We start from the raw sequence: 21,334 nt of genomic DNA, 5'->3' as shown, positions 1-21,334 counted from the left end.
TTTTCATGGCTAAAAAGTCGTTCTGCTTAAATTTACGTATTATCTGGGAGAAACAAATTTAAAAGTCTCAAGACATGTATTCAAAAACACAAGAGAGCAACAGACGACAAGGCGGAACTGCTATATAATATATCGGTCAGCATTTACTATTTTGTGGTGTAGTTTGAGACAAGAAATCGTCTGTCAAAAGCTACCAAAGAGTGACGACAGACAAACATATAATTACGATAGGCGTGGCTTTAAGGGAGTAAGATTAATGATTATTCAAAGTTCACGATTCAAGATTCACGATTCACGTGCTGCAGTTTAGTAAGCTGGAAACAGATGCATTTTCAAACAAATTTACTTTATCGACAATGTACATCGATATTTAACCATTAGGACTTAAATGGCGCCTTCTATATGCACGAAGTGCTGGCCTGCAATATGTGTGTTTACGAATTCTACATGAGTGGGCCGAAGTCATTGCAGAAAGGGACCGGATAGAATTGATAGGGATAGAGGGCCGGTTTTTTTTTTCAAAATGACGCGGTGCGTAAAATAGTGACCTTATTTTAGTTTATTATTCTGTTCACGCAATGTTGCATATTGCGCCATTGCTGCACAGGTTGCGCCCAGTGCTAAAACCCGATAATGTGACGATAGATGCAAGGGAGTTTATTATTTTTCTTTGAATAGCATATGCAGCTCCATGTCGGGTGAAATTTGGCAAAACAATGTACTCAGCAGTATAGTATGCATATTTTGTACACTTCATGGTGTATCCTTTTGCTGAGCTCGTCCATTTAATAAACCACTACAATAAATAAACAAATAATGCATGTACGATACAAAAGGAGGGTTTCACCATAGGTTTCAGTGAACGAATGAAATTGTGAGTGAGTTCAATTGTTTGAAAATATGACCCGTTTTAACTTGTAAGTGACAACCCAATACTGGAAGTCGGAGATTGTTATTCCTCTCTGAATATCAGATTTTACCACACTTCCAATTTCAGCAATATTTGGAACTTTTTAATTCAGTCCGTTACAGAATCTTAACCGGTTGGCAATTGGGTGTCACTTTAAGCTGAATCAATCACCAATTCATTAAACAATGATTTAGTCCTTGAAAAAATTGCAAGGTTATGCTGTTTGTGGACAATGAAAGGATCAAGACACAATAAACATCAATAGCAAGCTGTCAATGCTTCCAGTGCAATTGGTTTGCCCGCTATATAGGCCTGTCATGCTATATAGGTCAGTCATTCAATTTCCAACATAAAGGCAAGTGTTGTTCTCCATATCATCTATGTCACACGTTTTTTTATTGCTTTGTCATTGTCTGTGAATAGCCTACGTCGAGGACCCCGGGGGAATTCGAACTCTATCTGTGTTTTTAGACGTCTGACTTCCTTATCAACGGCATTCTTTATAAATATGCCATGTTACGACCGTTCTTTACAGTGTTTCCCTATAATTTGAACAAAACGGTTCTGTCACAATGATTAATCAGCTTCAATGTCACTAGGACGTCTTTAAGGTAGTTCGCGTCTTGAAAATGAAAGAATTTTTGCTGATCCTTTTCTCAAGCAAACCTTTAACAATTCTCGTTCAAAATCAGGAATAAAATCAGGCGTCACCAGTGCAAAGTTTGGTACTAGAGTAACAAATTGCCAACAATTTACAAATATTTTAGATTCAGAATGGCCGCCAATTCTGTGTTATCAAGATGGGAGAAAATAAAATTCCCAATTTTCACAAAACTAATCCGATGAGAACTTTACTTACTCTATAAATTTAAAAATGAGTCCCACAAGCAGTGGGCCGAGATAAAATTGTAATGGTTTGAGAGTCCGAATATCTGTCGCATTATATCTCAACTTTAAATTCCACCCTTGGAGTGCGGATTTGGCTGAGCGATTCTGTCTGTGGCTTTTCCGCTTGGCGACAGGTTATTGTGAGTTGTGAGTTCGAACCCGATTGAAACCTTACCGTATTTTCTATCGTGATCAAACCGATTACGTGATTGGAATTATCAGAAAGCTCTTCAGTGTGAATACTTTTCTGATTGCACCTAATAATACCCACTGTTGTCAAGCTGTAATGTAATTGTAATCCTATAGAAGTTTTGCGATAATGTCGCTAGGGCCATTAAAAGTTTAAAAAACATTTTGTGGATGCATTTTCAAGGGATGTATGCGTAGCGCCTTTGCGATTTCAATCATAGACTCGTTATATTGCAAAACGACAAAGAGGCTGTGCTGACGAGCATGGGTCACGCGTCAGATTGACTTGACAGGAAATTTACTTACTAGATTACAATTTCAATGGAAAACAAAAGGCTATGACACCTTCATAATTCTCTTACAGACTAGAACAAACTCGATCCCTGGGATAGATTCCCCTACCTTTAAGGTGACGTGAAAGAAAATGTTTCCACTGTCCGTTTAAAGGACATAAAGTGTCATTATAAAACGGCAATGGCTGGAAACATGAGCTTACGGTATGGTGCTTAGCTGTTTACGGTGTGAATAGTGTCTTGTCTAAGCGAGCTAAAACAGCAAATGTCAGAAACTTTCCTCGACGTAAGAAAGAAGAGATATATTTCGTGAATACAGAAGTTACGTGAAAAGTTCAAAGTAGGCTTCTGTCTTTGTACATGTGTACTGACCGTTGCCCGGTATGCTACTCAAATGTTTTACTATATGTACTAGCATTCCACACAAACAAAATTCTAGAACAACAAAAGTTTTATAGACCCAAACAGCTGTGATGCATGTCTTTGCACGAGTGTTGCAACACTGTGTTCAGAATTGAACTCTTATCATCAAATTAAATGTGGCCTCTTTAGACTCCTGACTTCCTTATCAACAATCATTTTAAAGATATACATAGTTACGACCATTCTTTTCTGTATGTGTTCGTTGTCACGGTCACACACTAAAAGGCTTTAGCCCTTCTCAATTGTTTGTCCAGGTACTTATCTACTCGAGATATTTGCTTTGCAAGATAGAGATAGCCCAAAAGTCACCGGCATTTCATTATAGAAAGATTTAGAACCATTCGTTTTGTCTGCAGTACTCCAAGCAACAATAACTGCGGCAGTTGGTTAAAACTTTAGCAGTGTGCGCGACTTAAGAGCTAACCCGAGAACCCTATCATTGTTAAGTTATATTCAACGGCTATTTTTCTCTAACGCTTCACAAAGTAAGTAGGTTTTCGAGGTTAAGGAGCGGTTGGATTTACCCTCTCCTGTCAATTTGACCTATTTAATGAATGTCGTAGGTTTGTATCATCATTCGCTCGTCCATGTGTTTAATCAGTCGTCTCTGCCAGTCGAGCAAAGGAATGCGTTGGCATCGTGAAGGACCAGACCTATTGTCTGAGTCTTACAAATCTCAACAAATAACTATATGCCCCATTGAGATTCCGCACCTAAATTGAATGTGTGCAAGACTAAACAATGAACAAAGAATGTTTTGTAATCTGTGCAATCCTTTTAATACGGTAGCCTTTCATCAAATCTCAATCTTGGCATTTCCAAAGGATGAAAGCCAACAGTAGAGGTGCCTTAGCCATATAATAAGTCCAATTGTGCACAAAGTCGTACAAATATTTGAACGAAATCGACTGATAGGATAAAATACAATCATTATAGCCTTGCATGACCTTTTAAACAATGTACATTAGCTTTTTAATGCAACGAATAATGAAAACCGTCTCCCTCTACGGTATGTTTGGTTCTCGTATTGCCGACGATTCAACCAAAACCTCTACATTTACTGCAATCATTATCGTGTTACTTTTAGGACCTTTTGGTATTTTTACAGCTTTTTTTCTTCTAGTAGCGGATGGAAAGTTCAGACTTTGTTCTGCCAACACTGTCTGTATAGGTAATGCACCTATTATGGTGAATTGTTTGTAAAATCAAGACTCCAAGTCATCACTAAGACTTCAAGCCTTCGGTCCGTAAAACACAATAAAAAACAATGCGCTCGCTGCTCCTGTAGCTTCGCCACGAAAATCAGAGGAACAATTGTTTTTCTTGGCCTTATTCATATTTCTGTAGCATTTAAAATCTGGCAGCAATTCAGATAGTGACATGACATCACAGAGAATGCATGTGTTTCGCCGCACTATAAACATAATTTCTCCTCGCCCTAAATTCTTAAGCTTCGTAAATTAATATAAAGAACGGGAACGCGCGATGGACAAACAGACCGACTTAGAGAAAAACGACATACACGCAGCCTAAAAGTCTGACAGACTGATACCAACGTTGTACACAGAATGACAGAAACGGGTAGATTAAGGGAACAGAGGCAAACTTCTGATTTTCATGGATAACAAGTTATTCTGCTTAAATTTACGACTTATCTGGGAGAAACAGATTTATAAAGTCTCAAGACATGTATTTTAAAACACAAGAGAGCAACAGACGACAAGGCGGAACTGATTTATTATATATCGGTCAACATTCGCTATTTTGTGGCGTAGTTCGAGACAAGAAATCGCCTGTCAATAGGTGCAAAAGAGTGACGACAGATGACCATATAACAACGATAGGCGTGGCTTTAAAGAGTAAGACTAATTCAAAGTTCACGATTCAAGATTCACGATTCACGTGCTGCAGTTTAAGCTGGAAACACATGCATACATGTTTTTACGAATTCTACATGAGGGGGCCAAACTCATTACATTAAGGGACTGGATAGAAATTACAGGAAGGGGGCGCTTATTTTCCAAATGAGGTGGTGCGTGAAATATTTTAGTTTATTATTCTGTTGGTCCAATGTTGCGTATTGCGCCATTGACGATAGATGCAGGGAAGTTTATTATTTTTTTTGAAGAGCGTATGCAGCGTCATGTCGGATAAAATCCGGCAAAACAGTGTAGTCAGCAGTATAGTATGCATATTTTAAACATTTGATTGTGTATCATTTTGTTGAGCTCGTCCATTTAATAAACCACTACAATAAACAAACAAATACCGCATAGAAAATACAAAAGGAGGGTCTTACCCTAGGTTTCAGTGAACAAATGAAATTGCAAGTGAGTTCAAGTATTTGTTTGAAAAGATGAAATATTTTAAATTGTAATTGACAACCCAATACTGGAAGTAGGAGATTGTTATTCCTCCCTGACTATCGGATTTTACCATACTTCCAATTTCAGCGATATTTAGAACTTCTTAGTTCTATCCCTTACATAATCTTAACCGGTAAGCAATCGATGTCACTTTAAGGAGAATCAATCACCAATTCATTAAACAATGATTTAGTCCTTGAAAAAAATTCCAAGGTTAAAATTGCTGTTTGTGGACAATGAAAGGATCAAGACACAATAAACATCAATAGCAAGCTGTCAATGCTTCCAGTGCAATTGGTTTGCCCGCTATATAGGCCTGTCATGTTATATAGGTCAATCATTCAATTTCCAACTTAAAGGCAAGTGTTGTTCTCCATATCATCTGTGTCACACTTTTTTGTTCCTTTGTCATTGTCTCTGAACAGCCTACATCCAGGACTCCTGGAGAATTCGAAATCTATCTGTATTTTTAGACGTCTGACTTCCTTATCAACGGCATTCTTTATAAATATGCCATGTTACGACCGTTCATTACAGTGTTTCAATATGATTTGCGCAAAAAGACTCTGTTACAGTGATTAATCAGCTCAAATGCCATTACCACGTCTTTAAGGTAGTTCGCAACTTGAAAATTAAAAACATTTTTGCGGATACTTTTCTCAAGCAAACCTTTAACAATTCTCATTCACAATCATGGATAAACCATCAGGCATCACCCGTACAAAATTTGCTACAACAGTAACAAATTACTCAATATTTACAAATAGTTGAAATTCAAAATGGCCGCCATTTCTGTGTTATCAAGATGGGAGAAAATAAAATTCCCGAGTTTCACAAAACTAATCAGATGAGAACTTTACCTCTTCAAAAATGAGTCCCACACAAGCAGTGGGCCGATATAATATGGTAAAGGTTTGAGAGTCCGAATATCTGTCACATTATATCTCAACTGTAAATTCCACCCTTGGAGTGGGGATTTGGCCGAGCGGTTCTGTCCGTGGCTTTGGCGCTTGGCGACAGGCTGTTGTGACTTGTGAGTTCGAACCCGATTGAAACCTTACCGTATTTTCTATCGTAATCAAACCGATTACGTGATTGGAATGATCACAAAACTCTTCAGTATGAATACTTGACTGATTGCACCTAATACTACCCACTTTTGTCAAACTGTAACGTCGACCAAAATTGTTATCCTATATATTTTGCGAGAATGTCAATAGGGCCATTAAAAGTTTTAAACAAACATTTTATGGATGCATTTTCAAGGGATTTATACGTGGCGCCTTTGCGATTTTAATCGCTATATTGCAAAACGACAAAGAGGCTGTGATGAGACATAAAGTGCCATTGTAAAATAGCAATGGCTGGGAACATGAACTTACGGCATGGTGCTTAGCTGTTTACGGTGTGAATAGTGTCTTGTCTCAGCGAGCAAATACAGCAAATGTCAGAAACTTTCCTCGACGTAAGAAAGAAGAGATATATTTCGTGAATACAGAAGTTACGTGAAAAGTTCAAAGTAGGTTTCTGTCTTTGTACATGTGTACTGATCGTTGCCCGGTATGCTACTCAAATGTTTTACTATATGTACTAGCATTCCACGCAAACAATATTCGAGAACAACAAAAGTTTGCATAGTCCCCTACACCGACCAATGTGCCCATCAAAACAACACCTGAATACCCTTTTCCTTTTAAGGTGCTGACACAGATGGATGATGAGGACAACATGACAATATGGTCTTGAATAGTTCCTATTTATGACAGATGAAGCATGTTTTTGCACGAGTGTTGCAACACTGTGTTCAGAATTGAATTCTTATCATAAATTAAATGTGGACTCTTCAGACTCCTGACTTCCTTATCAACGATTGTTTTAAAGATATGCATTGTTACAAACGTTCTTTTCTGTGTTCGTTGTCACAGTCCCACGGTAGATGGCTGTAGCCCTTCTCAATTGTTTGTCCACTTACAGATCAACTCGAGATATTTGCTTTGCAAGATAGAGATAGCCGAAAAGTCACGACCTTGATGCGCCAAGCGCCAAGGAGAAAGTTATTATCAAGAGAAGGCTATTCTTGTTTAACAGCATAAGGTACAACATCTGATCATTTGTTTGATAGGACATTTAAAATGTACAATTGTTTCATTAATCAAGTCGGAAATTTAATTTCTATTGTCAGTTTGACCAAGCTGAAAGTCAATAAGAGTTACCGTACTGTGATGTTTAAAAGTATCGTCCTATGATTGATGCCTTATCAAGACACTGTCGATTTACGTCACGCTGTCCTTAATGTCTGTATGGTAAGTATTGAAAGTGATTTTGAGGCTGACAAAAGCGGAAATGTCCCAAAAAGTGTTTCCTACCTCTGCTACTTGTCGCTAACATGATCAAAAGACACATTTGCTTACAAACAAAAAGGAGATAAGCTTCTGTTGCTTCATATTTGGGAAAATGATACAATTGCGTGGTTTTCAATTTCACTATTTATTTATTTATTTATTTATTTGCTGCATCCCTTTTAGATCAGGGGCTCACTAAATAAAACATTAGGAGCTGCAAAACACTGATGAAAAAATAAATTTCAAGTACAGAGATAAGAAGCAGAAAAAACAAAACAAAACAAAAAACACAGCAACAATAATAATAAAAACTAGAATGCTAACAGCTAGTACAAAAAATTCCTTCTCTTGTCTATAGCTTCGACTAAGAATTGTTTAAAAATAATATCAATTTTGTAGCTTAATTCAGGGTTGTAGTTTTCAGTTGAATCTCCTAAATACAAACAAATCAACCCTTTTCTTTCAATGAAATCTTTATATAAATTCATTTCTTTGTCATTCAACAGAATTTCTTCTGTCTTAGCCATTAATTTATTTCTTTCAGTTGAGAAGTGTTCACATTTAAACAAGAAGTGTTCTAATGTCTCATCTTCTTTACCACAACATGAACAGGTATAATCATCCTCTCCATTTTCCCATCGTCTCGTTTCACATTTTAACCCCAGAGTACATGACCTTGCTTTGAACTTTAATTGGGCACCTTTAAAATCATTCATAGTTTTAAAATATGATTCACATTTTAATTTCTTTTTAAATTTTTGGTAGTGAGCTAAGGTGGATTTTTTGGTTGTGTTGTCTCTCCATGTCTTTTCATCATCATCGAAAATGATTTCTTTAATGCTTTTGTCTGTGAGGTTGTGGATAGTTGTGATATTTAACTTAGTCTGTATATTGCTGACAGATTTTGACCAGTTCCAACACAACTTCTCATTCTGCCCTGCCTGTGAATTAATTAAACACATGTGATTAAAAATTTGTTTGGTCCATCTGGAGTTGACCATATTATGTAATCTTTTGTAATATTTCAGTTTCATGATATTTAGTTTACTTCTCATTGTATTCCAGCCAAGGTCACCAAGTACTGCTTCATTAGCAGTGTGTCTGCAGGCCTTTAAAATAAATTTGCCAACCAAGCGTTGCATTCGCTCAAGACTTTCTAAGTCTGTTGTGCTGAGAACGAGTAGTTCCCCAGCATACTCAATTGATGGACGCATTATGTGATTCCACAAGGAAAGCCAAAATCAATTCTATTTATATCTCCACGGTTACCAAGAATTGCCTTCATCAGAGGAAATAAATTATCAAATTTTTCAGAGATTTTCACAGAATGAGTGTGGTCAGATAGGTTGCGAGATATCCAGTAGCCAAGGTACTTATATTCAGTTGCCTCTTTATCTTCAACTCCCCAATCATCCACTCTTTCTGTTTATCAACTTTCTTATTTACTGTTAGAATATTAGATTTTTCTTCATTGATTGACATTTTCCATAATTTACAATATCTATTTGCAATACATAACATGGAATTCATTTGTTTTTCATTTGGCGCTAATGGAACTACATCATCAGCAAAAAGAGGCCACAGATAAGTTCAGAATCAATACTGACACCAAGAAATGATTCATTTAATAATTTCTTGAATTCATTGATGTATATTGCAAATAGAATTGGTGCTAAAACGCATCCCTGTCTGAGACCTTCATTTTGATCAAAATAATCAGTGTCAATATCACCAAAAGAGACTTTGCTTTCAATGTGATCATATGTGTGTTTTATCACACGCCAGAGCTTCCCTTTAATCCCATTATTCCACAGTGCATACCAAAGTCCCTCTCTCCAAACACTGTCATATGCTTTTTTGAAATCTAAAAAAGCCATGTATGTATGTTTATTGTTGTGTTTGCGAATTGAAGCTATTCCCTTTAGGATGAAAATTTGATCAGCTGTTCGTCTATTTTTTCTGAACCCTCCTTGAACTTCACCTAGGGTATTACTATTTTCAACTATATTTGTTACTTCTTTCTCAATTATTCTGTTATATATTTTACCAATTACTGAACTCAATGAAATTCCTCTATAGTTATTCAGATTCCTTGAGTCACCCTTTTTGTATAATGGTATAATAATATTTCTTCCCCAGTCTCTTGGCACAACCTCTAAATTGATGCATAAATTAAACAGTTTTGTTAAGGAATCAATTATAACTTCTCCACCCCCTTTAATGATTTCATGGGTTATTTCATCAGGACCACAAGCCTTATTATTTTTTAGATTTATGATAATATTACTGATATTTTCTCTAGAAATCTGTATTTTATCCATATTTTTTGCTGAGTCTTTCTCAAAAATATCCACAGACTCAATTACTTTCGTCACTATTTTCATACTTTTTTCAGTTAAGACTGCCATTGTAATGTCATTATACTTTTTGTTGGTAGCTAAATGTTTGGCTGCCACTGAGCATTAGGGTCAAAAGTTTTTATAAATTGTAAATATTTGATTTATGCATTAACACGCACTTTCTTCAAAGAGTTAGATTCGTGGATATAAAAGAATCGAGTAAAGTAATATATGACATGGGCAACTAGTGTTTCATCTATCAGTAAAGATTTGCTATCTTATGGTGCTTTTTGTGAACAGAGTTTGTCAATGGTAGGGTTATCAAAGGGTGACTGAGATTTTACATACATTTACATATATGATGTAGGCGTGGCTTAATGCAACTTTATAAGGCTAGGGTCTGTAGATGCCTGCATAGTCTGTAGTTGGATTTGTTGCCTATTTCCATAAAGTCTACATGAGCTGAGGATGAATTTGGAGACACTTTGCTTCGTGGTTTTAACTATTCTCATTATGGGTAAGTACTTATAAAGTAGTGAGGACGAAACGGACTATTGTACAGTGTTCTTTGACTTTTTTACTCAAACAAAACTGATACGATCTCATCTTGACTTGAAATGAATCGCCAACTTAAAGCTTGCTTGGGACAGGAAGTACATCCGTGGCCACTAAACGTCTGCCATCAGCGGGTAAAACAAGAGTATTCTGAAAGATCTAGTCTTAGTTCAATAGTGTTGTCCAATTTCAACGTGACAACTCAATACCTGTAATAGATTAATTTTTAAACCAATTTAGAGGTTTTAAATGCTAATATATTTGTGAACAACTTGAGGGCCCAGAGAAATAAACTTCATTTGCAAGCTATCAGTACTTTCAGTAAGTTGATCTGCAACACTATCTTTGTTATCCCATGCACGTATTTTCCTGAATATCTTATGTGCGTTTCAGATCGTTAGTCACTGTCCTTTAAAAGCTCTTCTGGGACGCCAAGGGAAAGTCCGTAATCTGTCCGGGTTTATATAGACGCCTAACTTCCTTACCAACGGTATTCGTTGCAAATATGCATTGTTACTTCTTTGTGTTCGGTCCCCGATTCGCACAAAAAAGCTTTGTCTCTTTGCATTTGGCTTTAAAAGCGCTGACTTAGATTAAAAATAGATTAAAAACTTTCTCCCAGCAAGAGCTAAGTAGCCAACGTTAAAACTCTCTTCGTTGATAATAAAGTTTCAAAAAATACGAGACTGGCCTTTCAGCTGCTCACATGTAATCTGTATTCAGGCAAATATATTGATAACACGCCAGTCAACTTGGATTTGCCGCTTGAAACTCAACAGCAATTATATTATTGTCTACGTGAAATTGATCAATGGCTTTAGTCTCTTCAATTTGTGCTGTTGTGATATGATTGGAAGGCCATAAAAGTGGGTTTTCTTGGGTCTTTTTTGCTCGAACATTCCATTCGTTAAGATTGAATAGTGAGTCTTATCTCTCATAAAAAATAATGCCTGAGCTTAATTTATGAATGGAAACTGCGCATTCTGTTAACTGCTCATTACTTATGAAATAAAAATTCTCAATTTTAACATCCGTCGAATGACACGAGCGGATATAGTCCTATCAGAGACCTTAATTGTCTTTAGCTAGCAATCTATAATTTGGATGTCCGTTCTGACAGTTCCCGTGCATTCATCAAAATGTTTTTTGTCCTCTATATGTTTCATAAAAATGCACTTAGCGAAGGCTTGGTGTTATACATGCACTTTAAAATAGGTTTCTCAACTGACAACATTTCAATAAGTTTTACCAACTCATGTCTCTAAATACACGGAAACGAGTAAAAGCGACGAAAATGTACGGAATACTAACAATTTTCCAGCAAACGAACTGACAAGAATCCCTCGAGCTATCGAGGTATCAACAATGAGTTTAAAAAATCTCGAGAGATGATACACCAGACGTCATTTAATTCCAAAATCCTCGTTCCCTACTTATAACATTCGTCAGCAATTTTTCTTTAACTTATCAAGTCGACCGATTTCTCTCGAAGAGAAGTCTCTTAACATCGTGCGTCTTTGGCACAAAAGTAAAAGTACTGGTTTGCTATTCTATGTCTTCTAATTGTGTCCTATATTTTTTTATCAAAATAATTAGCAACAATTCCATCGTCAGCCAATGAAGATCCATGTTACTCTCACATCGAAATAGACGAACCTGAACGAAGCATCAATTATATGGCGGACCCCTCTTTACCAGATGTTACATTTCTTTGCGTTGAATTCATTGGTTACCAGTGGTACAGATTCGTCAGTCCCGTCGACGATCTGCCCGTGTACGCATGCGACACCAGATCACTGGATAGAGACCATTGAGATCATATTTATAATGCATACATTTCGCCGCACGATAAGCATAATTTCTCTTCGCCCTAAATTCTTGAGCTTCGCAAATTAAGTAGACAGACCGCAAATGCGCAAAGGACATCCAGACTGGCTTAGAGAAAAAAACATGCACGGAGCCGAACAGACTGGCAGACTGATACCAAAGTTGTACAGAATGACAGAAACGGGTAGATTAAGGTTACAGAGGCAAGCCTGTGATTTTCATGGCTAAAGAGTCATTCTGCTTAAATTTACGTATTATTTATTTATTTATTTATTTATTTATTTATTTCGAACTCCAACACAGATATGATATAGTTAAAAACCATATACATCCGCACTTACAGGAGGATTTTAGTAAAAAATACAAATAACATGATGTTACAGGACAAGAAAGCAAGTTAAAACAAATGACATGCACAACAAGGACAAAGTAAAAATTCAAAAGCAAATGCTTTTAGCTTTTCTTTTAAAACTCGAAACAGAAATGTTAAAAATTGGTAGACATTGATAAAAACTATTATATAGCTTTGGAATGCGATTAAAAGTGAATTGCTAGTAAATTTAACTCTACCACCAGGTTCATGAATGTCCGTTTCTGTCTAGTTGATCGCCCAGGAATGTGTAAATTAAAAATTGGTTGGCAATCAAGAAGGGCATAATCGATTTGTGAAGAAAACAAGGTCAAAATAAGTGCGCCTTTTAGACAGCATGGTAATTAAACATAACACACATATCATCATATGAATAATCATCAAACCTTACATTTACAAGATAACACAAATATTTAACAAAGTTACGCTGTACAGCTTCTAGTTGTCTGAGTACACTTTGTCAATACTATTCCAAACAACTGATGCATACTCGAGTTTAGTTCTAATGAATGTTTTGTAAACCACGAGCAATGCATCCACTGACAACCGTTTGCCAAACCTTTTTAGCATGCCAAGTAGTCTTCGAGCATCAGTGACAATTGAAACAACGTGAGTTGAAAAAGTTAACTTTGTGTCTAGTGTCACGCCTAGGTCACTGTAACTATAAACAGTCTTCAAGTTGTGAGCATCAATATTATAATCCCTCTCAATTGGTAATCTTTTCAATGAAAGATTATCTGGGAGATACAGATTTTTAAAGTGTCGATATATGTATTCAAAAATACAATTCAGCAACAGACGACAAGACGGAACTGCTACATAATATATCGGTCAGCATTTACTATTTTGTGACGTTGTTTGAGACAAGAAATCGCCTGTCACTAGGTACAAAAGAGTGACGACAGACAAACCTATAACAACAATAGGCGTGGCTTTAAGGTGGTAAGCCTAATGATTATTCAAAGTTCACGATTCAAGATTCATGATCTGCAGTTTAGTAGGCATTTTCAAACAATTTACTTTATCGACAATGTACATCGATATCTCACCATTAGCCTTCTATGTGCACGAAGTTTTGGCTGCCACTGAGCATTAGGGTCAAAATTTAAATAAATTGTAAATATTTGATTTATGCATTAAAACTCATTTTCTTCTAAGAGGTAGATTTGTGGGTATATTAGAAACGGGTAAAGTAATATATGACAAGGGTAACTAGTGTTTCATCTATCAGTAAAGATTCGCTATCTTATTGTGCTTTTTGTGAAAACAGTTTGTCAATAGGTTATCAAAGGGTGACTGCGATTTTACATACATGTACATATATGATGTAGGCGTGGCTTAATGCAACTTTATAAGGCTAGGGTCTGTATAGATGCCTGCATAGTCTGTAGTTGAATTTGTTGCCTATCATCAAATCTAGAATGAATTTGGAGACTCTTTTCGACGTGGTTTTAATCCTTCTTGTGGTGGGTAAGTAAAGTAGTAGTTAGGAAAAGGACTATTGTACAGCTACAGTGTTCAGAGAATCTGTTAATCGAACAAAACTGATACTTCTCCATCTTTACTTTTAATGAATCGGTAACTTAAGCTTTTATTAGGACAGGAAAATACATACATGACTACAAAAACCCTTAAACCCGCCATCAGGATGTCAAACAGGGGTAGTCTCAGTTCAATAATGTTGTTTGATTTTGTATTATGAGGTGACAACTGAAAGGGACAGTCAGTCATTTTTTCATGAATTTTGTTTGATACGTGATACTACTTATATCGTTCAACATGTTGAAAGATAGTGAATGAATGGGTGACATTGAATGTATTCGACCCCGATTTTAGACAAATGAAATGAAACCATGGCAAAAATGAATTAATGGTCATGACCATTAATTCATTTTCGCCATGGTTTCATTGATCGTGTCTAAACCTGGGTCGAATACACTCATGATCACCCATTCATTCAGTATCTTTCAACATGTCAAACAATATAAATAGTATCTCGTATTAAACGAACTCATGAAAAGATGGCCGACTTTGTCCCTTTAATGCTCTATAGTAGATTAATTTTAGACCAACTTAGAGGTTTTTAATGCTATTTGTGAACGGCTAAAGGGCTCATCAGAGAAATAACTCAATTTGCAAGCTATCAGTACTTACAGTAAAGTAGATCTGCCAATCTTTGTTATCCCATTGCAAAGGCGTGTATTTTCCTCGATAACATGCGTGCATTTATTTAGTTCATTTCGTTTGTCTCTGTCGTTGAAAAGCTCTTCTGTGAGACGCCAAGGGAAAGTCCGAAATCTGTCCGGGTTTATATAGACGCCTAACTTCCCTATCAACAGTAATCAATGCATTGTTATTTCTTTGAATTCGGTCCCCGATTCGTACCAAAGGCTTTGTCGCATTGTAATCGGTTTTACAAGCACTGACCTAGTTAAGGACTCTCTCAGCAAGAGTTAACGAGCCACCGTTAAAACTTAATACGTTGATAGTCGAATTTTCTTCAACGTAGGAGTGGCCTTGCTGTCCATCATAAATTACTGAAGCTCACATGTAATCTGTATTTAGGCAAATATATATTTGATTTGCTGCTTGACTGGCAACAGCAACTATGATGGTCTACGTGAAATTGCCCAGTGGCCTTAGTGTCTTCAATGGCTATAAATTTGTGCCGTTGTGGTTTAGTTGGAACGCCATACAAGTGGTTTTCTTGGGTTTTGTTTGTTCGGATATTTCAAACGTTAAGATTGAATTGTGTGTCTTGTCTCTCACATAAACACAATGCTTGAGCTTGCATCAATGAAAAGCTGAGCATTCTGTTTACTTCTGAATACTATCAAAATAAACATTCTAAATTTTAATATCCGGCCAATGACACCATATATAGTAACCCTATCAGAGATCGTAAGTCTTCTTAACAAGCAATATATAATTTAAATGTCCGTTCCGACAGTTCACGTAAATTCATCATTTTTTTATCCTTTCATTGATTTCATAAAAATCAACTTAGTGAAGTCTCGATATTACACATACACTTTGAAATGACAATATTTCAGTCTAAGTTTTTACGATGGAAATGCCAGCAAATGATTTGATAGGAATCCCTGAAGCTATCCAAACATCAACAAAACGTTTATGAAATCTTGAGAGATAATATACCTGAAGTCATTTAGAGCCAAAATCTTCGATCAGTACTTCTTACATTCGTCAGCATTTTCCCTTTATCTTATATCAAAACTTTTATCAAGTCAACCGATTTCTTCTTGAGGTAAAGTTTTTAAACAGCGCACGTATTTGGCACAAAAATACTGGTCTTCTATTTTAAGTCTTCTAATTTTGTTCTTTATTTCTTTTATCAAATAATTAGCAACTATTTCGTCGTCAGCCAATGAAGATCACTGTTACTCTCACATCGAGATAGACGAACCAGAGACAAGCATCAATTACATGGCAGACCCCTCTTTACCAGATGTTACATTTCTTTGCGATGATAATTTCATTGGTTATCAGTGGTACAGATTCGTCAGCGCCGCTGGTGGTGAGATGTCAACGCGTGACGATCTGCCCGAGTATGCATGCGGCACCAGGTACCCGCTATACATGGTAGGAGATCATCCGACAGAGATCAATGAGACCATATCCACATCTGCATGTAATTCCCGTTACAACCGCCCGTGTTTTGATGAATATGACATGGAGGTGAAGAAATGTGATGGTTACTTTGTTTACAGATTGAAAAGTGTGTATTGTCCTAGTGCTTACTGTGCAGGTAAGGGGTTGCCATCCTCAATCAAGTTCGCCTTCAAGTCAAAAAAGTAAAACCCGTATTCGGTCGTCAATCATTTTAAAATAGACAGGGGAAATATAGTATCTTGATAAAACTTTTTTAAAGATTTCACTACGAGAGTATATGCGTTGTAACAGCCATTTATGAATTTTCTCTGCAAATCAAAGGTTTGCCAAGTCACTATTGTCACAGTGTCGTTTAGTTTATAAATGCTCAAGTTGAAACTTTATGGCTGTATTTGACTTTTATTTACAGCGGAGGCGACTGGAAATGGGACACCTAATTTGCAAATTACCCAGCTGTATTGCTGGCCATATAGTGAATTCACTTGGTAATTAGCGAGCGACTTTGGTAACTTGTCAGCGATATCGTTTTTCATTTTAGTCAGCTGCAGACACTTTGTGCAAGCAGGGGGTATGTTGCCATAAAGCTTATCTGGGTTTGTATAATTCAGTATAGGGGTGGCTGCTTGTTGCTTCATGGGATTCAAAATGAATAAAGATAATTATGATATTTGTGTTGATATAATGGGGATATAATACACTACACTACTAAAATAAAGATAATTTTTCAATCTACACTTGTGGTCTCATTTACTGCTCTCTGACTTTCAATAAAATTCCTTTTTATTTGTGTCGATTTCACGTGTTGTAAATGAGTGGTTTCGTCCAAATAGTGCAGCTGGTTCCCTTCTGAGTGGGGTGTAGTCATGTGGAGACTCTTTGTCTGGCCTCATTCGTGGTTTCAGTTTACACCCAAACAACCAAAACGAGTTATTAAAGTGAGGTCCAGGAGAAGTGATCATTTCGGCTAATACATGTAACTTTGAACTGTAGAGACACTGCAACTTTGGAGGCCACTTTACTGTTGATTAAGCCAACTTGATGCAGTCAGAAATTCTGTTTGTACAAATGAAAAACCAGCTCTTCCAAGGGTTATAAATGAGAGTTTATGTTTTTCAATCTGTGGTGAAGATTGAAATAACATTACCACGCACTGGTCCATGCACTAGTCTTATTCAGACAACTTATTTGTCCTACCTATACCATAATCAAAGGAAAAACTGGTGTCACTGTAATTTATCCTCTGCAGACCAAACAAAATTTCTTGTACATATTTTGACCTTATCACAGTGTCTTGTTAGTTATATGAAGATCAGTGCAGCTGTTTTTAATTTCCCCAGACAGACTGTCATCAGTGCAGTTGTTTTCAATTTCCCCAGACACACTGTCTGCGCGGGACACATTGTTTTGACTGATCATCGGCCTCTGAAGTTTTGCCGCCAAAAGTCATATCCAATCATTGGCTGTTCTATTTGGAAGAAACCACTCATTCATAACACAACACTTGCAGTTCATGAACATGATGGAGATTTTGTTGAAATTCAGAGAGCAGTAAATGAGACCAAATGTAGCTTGATGAAATATCTTTATTGAGTGGTTTACTTTGGCTCCACTGCATGATATTATTCCAGATATTATTATTATCTTTATTCATTTTGAATCCCATGAAGCAACAAGCAGCCACCCCTACACTGAATTATACAAACCCAGATAAGCTTTATGGCAACATACCCCCTGCTTGCACAAAGTGTCTGCACCTGACTGATATGAAAAACGATATCGCTGACAAGTTACCAAAGTCGCTCGCTAATTACCAAGTGAATTCACTATATGGCCAGCAATACAGCTGGGTAATTTGCAAATTGGATGTCCAGTTTCCAGTCGCCACCGCTGTAAACATGTGAAGGAGTATCATGTATTCACATATTCGTACGGCCCTCATTGTAAAGTTGTTATATCAGCGTATTCCTAACGTCCTAAACAAAATGAAAAGCGTTGAAATGATGTTTGAGGCACCGATTAAGTAAATGTTAAAGATCTCCTATGGGTAATACTTACATGTGAAGTCCCATCTCTCACATGTGCAAATGTAACTTCGAAAAACCACTTAAAACTCTATTTGACGGAATTCTTTCTTCATTTGAACATACAGCAATTGACTTTGTGGTTTTTGTTTTTCTTTGCAGGCACAGAACGTATGTGCCCAGAGGGGCAAACTTCCTTGACCGGATTTAGCCCGGGGTGCACGGGTAGGTGTAATCCATCGTAATTGAACAGTCAGAGAGATATATGAATGTTAATAGATAAAGATCACTCACTAAAAGACATTTTTCATCACAGCATATGCAAGAATCTATCAATATTACCGCTCCTTTTGTAATCCCTACATCGAGGACATTTTAGTTGCACACGGTTGTACCTTTGTTCATGATTCGGGTTGCTTAATCTTGACGTGCTATCAGATCAAGTTCGCATGTTTTCATGTATCTCATAGCGTACATTGTGTCAGCATATTGTAATCAGTAAAAACACCTCGTCCAAGGAATTTCTGATCTTTCTAAAGCAGTTGTGAAGTCATTTCTCAGTTCTTGAAATATATTATGCAAAGAAGTACTACTTGTGCAAGACTTGATAAAACCAATATGAAATTGTGCCATTTGTGGGGATTTGACAAACGGTTTTGACTACAATGCCTTCGCGAGGTGACGAGGTGCCGTACGTCTTCAGTTCGAATCCAATCCGGGATGTTCTAACCTGTGGATTGTCTTGCTAATAGATTGCGTTCACTGCCTTTATTAAAAGTTTTTGTGCAATTTATGACAGCGAGCATGTATTAGTGAATGCCTCCTTAGCTCTACAAAGTGCGGAGAGGATAATAAGAAAAAATTGAACAATTTAGCCCACTTTTTGAATCACATTGAATAAAGGTGGAGATTGAGCCGAACGACTCTGACTGTGCAGCGGCTAACTGAGGCACGTCGTGAGTCCGAATCCGATCAAATCGAAATATTTTACATATAGTATTTTTTATATTTACCTGAACATACATTTTGGATAATGTTTTCATCGATTGATTGTTTTAATGACTATGTTTGTTGCTTCATTACTTCAAGTTGTTATGTGAATCGTCAAGTTTAACTTCTTATGCAATAACTTTTACCGAAATATTCAAGATGTATAATAAATTATCTCAAATTATTCTCTGTGTATGATGCTTTGCTGCCATTTGGTATTCGAGGTTCGTATTGTCCGATCAGTGTTTCTGCTTATACAGATAAATATCCAAGAATCACCAGTGGACCAGACATAGAGATCAGTATCGTATCTAAGGATTATGGTGGAAAATATGGGAAACAAATGACCCCGATTTTCAGTTGTATCTTCAAAAGTCATGGTGCCAACGATGACAAATCACGATTTGAAGTTAGGTGGTATGTTGATGATACTTTTGTTTTGCTGGAGACTCTGGATGACACCGGTAGGGAAGATGACCCCTACATATCAACAATGGACCAATTTAAACACCCAAGTGTCGTTGGCAATGAGGGTTTCTACTCACTTGGGCAGACTGTGAGTATATCAACTTTATAACCAGATTCTTACAACAGAGAGACCTCAGATAACTTGACAGATTTCGTGATCATGATAACTTTCATCAATGTCTAAAAGATTTTACTTGTATGTTAACCTTTTTTGTCGAAGATGGTGAAAGATTGAGTGTCTGTTTTAGGTCGAAATTTGACTATCCTCATACATCTTTCAATGCAATTTCGTGGCCGTTTATTATATAGTAATGAATTACAACGTATAATGCCGTTTCGAATAAGCCTTTTATGCTAAAATAATTTCTCACTCCAAAACCTTAAAATGTAGAGTTTAATACGTGTACCACATGACTTAGACAATTGAAGTTAGGACGAATAAGTTTCATTATTTTCGTGTGAAAATTATGATAATATATCTGTGTGAACTTCTTAATGTATGTTTCGAATCATATTCAAAACTAACAAACAAACTGCGATACACATTGCGTATAATTTCAGATCCGATGTTCGGTGACAAGCTTCTTCCTGAATACAGGAGTTTTGAGTCCCGAGGAAAACAGCGATGACTTCTTCGCAGGCATTGTGGTATGTAAGAAAAAATGTCTTGATATATTCGTCTTTTTGGTAAATCTTTTAGAGTAAAATGCTCCTTCTGGAAACATATAATTTGCTGTTCAAATTTCATAACTTTCTCAGAACCGTCTAAATAATGGCAGTGACCATGAAGAAACTACGTTGAAATCATCAAGAGATAACATGTACTTCAGCTTATACATTACAGTATGCTGGTCTATTTTTCCATGTCTTTCGAAGGGAAATAAATATGACCAACAAGTACCCATATCAATATGAATTCATTTTATAGCCAAATTGACAAGCATTTAAATCCGTGACATTATTCGGCTAACCGTTTTTTTTTACCCTGAAATCAAAAAATGGAAGTCGAAATATGGGCAAATTTCATTATTTCATCGGTTCACATGACCATTTACATTAAAATTGGACCAAATTTCGATCTTAGATGTGTTTTCTTAGTGCTGTATTTCTGAATTAAGAATAACACGTTCAGCGCGGTATCTTTATCGGCCAACCTTATTTTTAACCAATAAATACAAATAGAAATTACGAATTGGGTAAAATGCTAAATTGTAGTTGGTTTTCCCGAGTACGAATAGCGACGTTAATGACGAAACCTCTGGTGGTGCAATGTTAACTACAAATCGAAATTAGAAATTAGAAATTTGCACCACGCGATTCCAACTTTGGAAACTTTCATTTTTGACGAAGGCGGTTGGGAGTCGGTGGATCACAGCAGGGGGTTGTAGCTTTACAACACTATTCCGGGGTCAGTCATTAAAGAGACAGTTTGGGGATGTATTTTACATAGGTTTTTTTGTGGAACTATGACAATAAGAACAAAATTGAACGAAACGTAAAAACAACTACATAGTTTAAAAAGATAGGATATGAGTACATGAATATAACTGCAGCAGTTGTCTGTAAAACTGGCAGTTTGTCAGTTTTCTGTAAATACAACTTCAGTTTTGAAACTAGCATGAAGAGTAAACGGTATATACACTTCTGGATATATACGTTTGATTCTTACAAGTTACTTTGAATGTCAAGTTCATGGATGTCAATTCCCTCTACAAAGAGTTGT

General features: G+C 36.5%; 1 protein-coding gene across 2 annotated transcripts in view; it reads left to right on the top strand.

Moving 5' to 3' along the window:
• Positions 1-21,334, top strand: part of LOC139121789 (oncoprotein-induced transcript 3 protein-like) — a 37,278-nt gene that overhangs the window by 9,492 nt on the left and 6,452 nt on the right. For both annotated transcript variants that reach the window (XM_070686961.1, XM_070686952.1), the window contains 4 exons: positions 15,867-16,268; positions 18,316-18,378; positions 19,404-19,699; positions 20,173-20,259. In XM_070686961.1, the coding sequence (XP_070543062.1) occupies positions 15,867-16,268; positions 18,316-18,378; positions 19,404-19,699; positions 20,173-20,259 (848 nt within the window). The remainder of the gene's footprint in view (positions 1-15,866; positions 16,269-18,315; positions 18,379-19,403; positions 19,700-20,172; positions 20,260-21,334) is intronic.

The sequence above is a fragment of the Ptychodera flava genome, chromosome 2, assembly GCF_041260155.1.
Source record: "Ptychodera flava strain L36383 chromosome 2, AS_Pfla_20210202, whole genome shotgun sequence".
Classification (NCBI taxonomy): domain Eukaryota; kingdom Metazoa; phylum Hemichordata; class Enteropneusta; family Ptychoderidae; genus Ptychodera; species Ptychodera flava.
The sequence above is the reverse complement of the archived record's forward strand: the minus strand, read 5'-3'. Positions and strand labels throughout refer to the sequence as shown.